The 6,519-nt window shown below is 40.8% G+C and overlaps 1 protein-coding gene across 1 annotated transcript; it reads right to left on the minus strand.

Annotated features, from left to right (window-relative positions):
• Positions 1–370: 370 nt before the first annotated feature.
• dpm3 (dolichyl-phosphate mannosyltransferase subunit 3, regulatory) lies at positions 371–4,423 on the minus strand. Its single transcript, XM_060865873.1, has 2 exons — positions 4,361–4,423; positions 371–1,533 (listed from the first exon to the last, which is right to left on the minus strand). The coding sequence occupies exon 2, from the start codon at positions 1,499–1,501 to the stop codon at positions 1,223–1,225; it is 279 nt and encodes a 92-aa protein (XP_060721856.1). The 5' UTR covers positions 1,502–1,533; positions 4,361–4,423; the 3' UTR covers positions 371–1,222.
• Positions 4,424–6,519: the final 2,096 nt, after the last annotated feature.

Consider the following 6,519-nt stretch of genomic DNA (forward strand, 5'->3'; position numbering starts at 1 on the left):
TTGTTGACTGCGTACTCCTCCATGGGGGGCCCAGAAAATGTGGCCCCTCAGCATCCATTTTAAGTGCAGTGAGTGAAAGGGAGTCTAGCTGGCCAAAAACATCAGATTAATTCAGCCTTGTGTAAATATAGTGCACTCGTGTGCATTTAGTGGCTTCAGGATTAGCGCTTTAAGAGCCAGCGCATGGACGTGGATCATATTCTGGAATTTCCATACCGCCCTTCTCCGCTTGGGCTCTATCGCTGTGTATTTTTGTTGTGACTTTCTGAGACGATGTCTGTCTGACAGACAGACAGATCTCCAACAGCAAAACAAAAAGTGATGGACAAAGGTTTCAATCAAATAACCAGTCAAACAAACAGTAAACATCTTCAGGAAAATAATCTGTATTATACATCTGGACTTGATCTAGAAAACACAACGTATGGAACAGACAGAATGCTGAATCCAAAATCTAAACAGCCAGATTTTACAGAGGCAACACATCAGACAGAATAAAGACAAATAAAAGCGAACATTAGAGAAATCAGGAGTCTAATGCAAGAGTTAATAGTCAGAAAAGACTTTAGCCACTGGATGCGGTTCCCTTCACCGCAGAGTAAAACCCACAATCCCAAATTGGTGCTCCCATTTTAAGATGCTTTGTGAATACAGTCACTTTTTCACGTATACGGATTACACAATCGGTTGCAGTAACTGAAAACAGTAACACGGCTCTGACTTGTCGGCTGCAGACATTCCTGTGCCGCAGTGTGTGTATTTCTAGAACAACAGTATCCTATTATCAAGCTTGTTAAAAATCAACCCTGTATGGGGCGCCGTCAGTGCCGAGCGTATGCCACGGTTATCTCGCACAGGCATGACGCTGTGAGTCAGTCTGACTCTGAACTCTCCTTCTACTGGGGCACCAAGAATACGCTAAAAAAAAAATAATTACAGAGACGTCGCTGCGTGGAAGCCAGTCCAAGTATACGTTACACAGAAACACCACATTCTAGACGTTTGTTTATATCATTATAATTATAATGAGGTGAAGTGCTTTCAAAGGAAAATTCAAAAAGAATATCTACATCTGATTTCGGGTCCTGATGTTTTAGGACCTTTCCAGCTTCCACTGTCACCTCTCAGTTTCTCAAGTCACCAGTGTATAGAAAACAGGGGGAGAAAAAAAATCAAGCATATCCAAATTAAAATCTTGTTCTATTACAGTCCGGTAAAGTCATCACATCTTCATGCCCTTCTTCTTTAAGTCTGCTTTAGCCTCTTGTATCTGTGCCTTAAGTTCTGTGGCTGCTTCTTCACAGTCGTTAAAGGTGGCGACTCTGTAACCCACCGTTGCCAGCGAATAACAACCAAACACCACCAGCAGGTACACCGGCATCGGCCAAGCCACTTCCTTGTACACGGCAGGCAGCCGCAAGCCAAGAAGGTCAAAGGTCACCAGTCCCCAGGCAACAGCAACCAGCGACAGACCCAGAAGCCACTCCAGAAGTTTGGTCATGATGAAGAAGTTTGGAGAAACAGAAGGAGAACCTAAAAGAAAAGAGAAGATTGTTCTACAGGGCTTTAAGGAATTACATGTTTACATGTTTTTCATTATCAGGGTTAGAGGAAGAAGAAAAAAACATGCTTATGACACCACCAGTTAAACTTCCAGTGCAGCTCCAGACTTACATTCCTCAGTCATAACTCACTATCGTACTAACCATGATACTCACAGTCTCACTCACTGCTCCTTTTAGTTTCCCGGACTAATGTTTACACATATACTATATGACCAAAAGTTTGTGCACCCCGACCATCACATTCATATGAAGTTCTTTCCCCAAATGTCCCTGCTGTAGCTTTACAATTTCCTTTCAGTGAATCTAAGATGACCAAACCTGTTCCTGTATGACCACAGAGAGCCTCAGGGACGGTGGGAAGGGAAGCCAGAAATGACCATCAATCTGGTTCCCTAAACAAAGAGCCAATAGGATAATTTCCCTCGTGTGTTTGGATTATGGCAGAATATAAACTCGACAAGATCATCATTCTTATTTTAATCAAAATGATTTTCATAAATAGAAAACTGTTATTCAGCCTAAACACTATCAGCAGAGGTTTTCTCTTCTCAGAACATGGTTTTTTAAATAAAGAGACACTGTGCAAAAACAGACACTTGTTTGTGTTTGAATAAATGAAAAGTTGTAAGTTTACAAGAGCAATTTATTAATATAAACACAACGAGGGCTTAACCAATAGGACTTTTTCTGTGGGTCTAGGTGGTCTAGAATCCTCCACTGCTCGCTTGTCCTACGGGGTTCCACAGGGCTCAGTTCAGGGGCCATTACTCCTTCCATCCTTAGACACCATGGGATTTCCTTTCACTGTTATGCAGATGATACCCACATCTACATACCTGCAAAGTGAAAGGAGGGTTTCTCCGTTGCACATCTCCTTTCATGACTTGATGACAAAGCTTGGATGGCAGTGAATTTTCTCCATTTTAATGATAACAAGACAGAGGTGATGTTTGGCCCAAGTGGCTCCTGTAAGTCCCCACCTGTTGACCTGTTGACAAATTAGTGCAGTAGAGAAGTCCAGCTTTTTTTTCCACCTAAGGCACCTGGCAAAAATAAAACCTCTTTGGGACGGTAATCCATGGTGTTTATTACATCTCGGTTGGATTAGGATAACGCACTTTATACCGGTCTTAGCCAGTCTTCTCTGTCTTGCCTTCAATTCAAGTCCAAAATGCTGCTGTGTGTCTTTTGACTGGTTCAGGGACGTATGACCATATAACACCCATTTTAGACTCACTTCACTGGCTGCTGGTGTATTATAGCTTCAGTTTACAGTGCTATTATTTGTTTTTAAATGTTTAAATGGTCAGACCCCAACATGTCTGGACTGCTTCACCCCTACAGTCCTGCCTTTTTGCTCAGGTCAGCTGATCAAATGCTTCTAGACACCAGAAAGGCAAAGAGGACGCTTAGAGACCTACTTATTCAGGAAACACAACTAGCACTTCTTTCCTTATCTTTTGCATTTAAAAAAAAAACAAAAAAAAACAAAAAAAAAAAAAACACCTTTGACACTTTTTCATTGTAACTTTGAACAAATGTTTTAAACTCATGGTATCTTAAGTATGTAACTTAGTGAGCCAGCATTAATGTATTCAATGCTAGAGATTTAAGCACTTATGTACGTCGCTCTGGATAAGGGCGTCTGCCAAATGCTGTAAATGTAAATGTAGAGGAGACCGAAGGCTTCTCTGTTGCTGCTCCTAGGCTAAGGGACAACTTGCCTCTGACATCAGACAGGCACCCACTGTTGTTTAAAAACCGGCTGTAAACGCATTTCTATTCCCTGTTTTTTATTTAATTCTGATTTTATTGCTGGTATTATTTAATTTTTAAATTACTACTTAATTATTTTATTATCTGTATTTTATGATGTACAGCACTTTGTGTTCAGCTTTGGCTGTTTTAAAAGTGCTTTATAAATAAAGTATTATTATTAATAATAATAATAATAATAATAATAATAATATTATCATTAGAATGTAGTAAATGAGTTTTCGCCATGATGACTTCTAACCTGTTATTGATATATTTTAAAACGTGCAAAATATCTCAGACCTCATTTCAGACATATTAGACAAAAGTTCTTACAGATAAATAGACACAGCCACGCTCCAATGTATCGTGTCAAAGGATGTGGTAGCCTAGTGTAGTACCGGAAGGTTATGGGTTCGAATCCACCAAGCTGCCACTGCTGGGCCCCTGATCAAGGCCCTTAACCCTACAGTAACTAGCTGAAATGCTAACAGTAACTAGCTGAAAGGCTAACAGTAACTAGCTGAAAGGCTAACAGTAACTAGCTGAAAGGCTAACAGTAACTAGCTGAAATGCTAACAGCAACTAGCTGAAATGCTAACAGCAACTAGCTGAAATGCTAACAGCAACTAGCTGAAATGCTAACAGCAACTAGCTGAAATGCTAACAGCAACTAGCTGAAATGCTAACAGCAACTAGCTGAAATGCTAACAGCAACTAGCTGAAATGCTAACAGCAACTAGCTGAAATGCTAACAGCAACTAGCTGAAATACTAACAGCAACTAGCTGAAATGCTAACAGCAACTAGCTGAAACGCTAACAGCAACTAGCTGAAATGCTAACAGCAACTAGCTGAAATGCTAACAATAATTAGCTAAACAAACAATATTTTGGCATGTTATTGACGAACTGACTGGCACATAACATATAACACGAACACTACAGCAATAACCGAGATGTTGAGTGTTACAGAAACAAGACATATATTTAATTACAAAACCGTCTCCTGAATACAATACAGAGCTATTTATCCTCTTACCTTTAAGCCAGCTCACGACTTGTACCGTGGCGCAGAATTATGACGTCAACAACTCGCAAAGACTGCTGGGAATCGTAGTGCACTTTTAGACACCTTTACTTCTACTCCAAATTACTCCTACTATAACCAAATCTAGTGTAATTTATACACTATTTCATAGAGTAGTGACTGTGTCGAGAGTTTTTGTGTTTTTATCCATTTCCATACACAAAAAGAGTACTAAACTGAAACATGAGTATATGTTATATTTTATACCATATGTATTATGGTACATGTTATTATGTACCGTAAGTCAGTTTAAATGTACACAGTTTACACATCCCAAGCTGGAAGTTACATATTATAGTTACAAAAGATGGAAACTGGACAAATGTATAATTTAATACACTTTTTTCTTTTGCCGAGCATTCATCACCTGTAACTGATGTCAATGCAATGTTTCTGTAATAAATGTATATTGTCCATCACTCTTGAAGAAATTGACACATCCACTGTACAGCCCCAGTACAGCTCCAGTGAAGCCCCAGTACAGCTCCAGTGAAGCCCCAGTACAGCTCCAGTGAAGCCCCAGTACAGCTCCACTACAGCACCAGTACAGCTCCACTACATCCCCAGTACAGCTCCAGTGAAGCCCCAGTACAGCTCCAGTGAAGCCCCAGTACAGCTCCAGTGAAGCCCCAGTACAGCTCAAGTGAAGCCCCAGTACAGCTCCAGTGAAGCCCCAGTACAGCTCCACTACAGCCCCAGTACAGCTCAATTGAAGCCCCAGTAAAGCTCCAGTGAAGCCCCAGTACAGCTCCACTACAGCCCCAGTACAGCTCAACTACAGCCCCAGTACAGCTCCAGTGAAGCCCCAGTACAGCTCCACTACAGCCCCAGTACAGCTTCAGTGAACCCCCAGTAAAGCTCCAGTGAAGCCCCAGTACAGCTCCACTACAGCCCCAGTACAGCTTCAGTGAAGCCCCAGTAAAGCTCCAGTGAAGCCCCAGTACAGCTCCAGTGAAGCCCCAGTACAGCTCCATTAAAACTCCTCTATAGCCCCAGTAAAGCTCTAGTGAAGCCACCATACAGCTCCAGTAAAGCTCCTGTACAGCTCCAGTGAAGCCTCAGTGCAGCTCCAGTAAAGCTCCAGTAAAGCTCAGGTGAAGCCCCAGTACAGCTCCAGTGAAGCCCCAGTAAAGCTCTAGTGAAGCCCCAGTACAGCTCAAGTAAAGCTCCTCTACAGCCCCAGTAAAGCTCTAGCGAAGCCACCATAGAGCTCCAGTGAAGCTCCTCTACAGCTCCAGTAAAGCTCCAGTAAAGCTCAGGTGAAGGTCTCTATGAGCTTCTATGTCAGATTTAAGGACACTGGTTTAATGGAAGAAAACATTAATGCTTGTTGGAACATCAGGCTTTTAGGGTGGAATTTTGGGTCCCACTCAGAAGCATGACATCACTGAGAGCAGATGAATCTTTCAAAAAATGTAATTTTATTGTGTCCATGTTGATGACTGAATGTTTTTGTCATGTCTCGCTTCACAGTGGTGTTAATATGAAGCTCATATGAAAGTAGACAATTAGAATTTGTGGTGTTTCATTAGTATTTCTCTTGTTCTCTTGTTTACTAGGGACAACATTTTTATAGAAAAGATCCAGAAAAGACAAAAACAGTTCATTCGTTTTGCTTTTTGAATCCAATTTTGAAGACAATTTTATTTATTTATTTATTTTATATACAGATATGAGTGCAGATTACAATTAATGAATGTATTAATGAATGTAACTTAATTACTTAAAGAGCATCACATTTCTCATGTACTGGTTTTTTGCCTAAACTCAAAGCAAAGTTGTACAAATAAATGTAAATGTTAAAATAAATGACAGTCTTGGCGTCATGCTGCTGTGACTTTACCCTTGCTTACCCTTGACTTTACCCTAAGAACAAACAGCTGACTGCTTCTTTTCTGTCAGACAATGAAATTATTCTCTACGTCCATGTTTTACCCAAAGCCAGGTAGATAAATAGAGACAGTGAGCAGTCTCTTGACATGTAAACCTTGATTTTAACACCAGACCAATCTGCTCTGTCTTTATACTCATGAGAAGCGTTTTTATTTCCAGTGACGTCTGCATTCTGAAAAAGAGACGAAAGAGATGTCACTTCCATCCTGCGAGTTTTT

Source organism: Tachysurus vachellii, chromosome 3 (genome assembly GCF_030014155.1).
Source record: "Tachysurus vachellii isolate PV-2020 chromosome 3, HZAU_Pvac_v1, whole genome shotgun sequence".
Taxonomy (NCBI): Eukaryota; Metazoa; Chordata; class Actinopteri; order Siluriformes; family Bagridae; genus Tachysurus; species Tachysurus vachellii.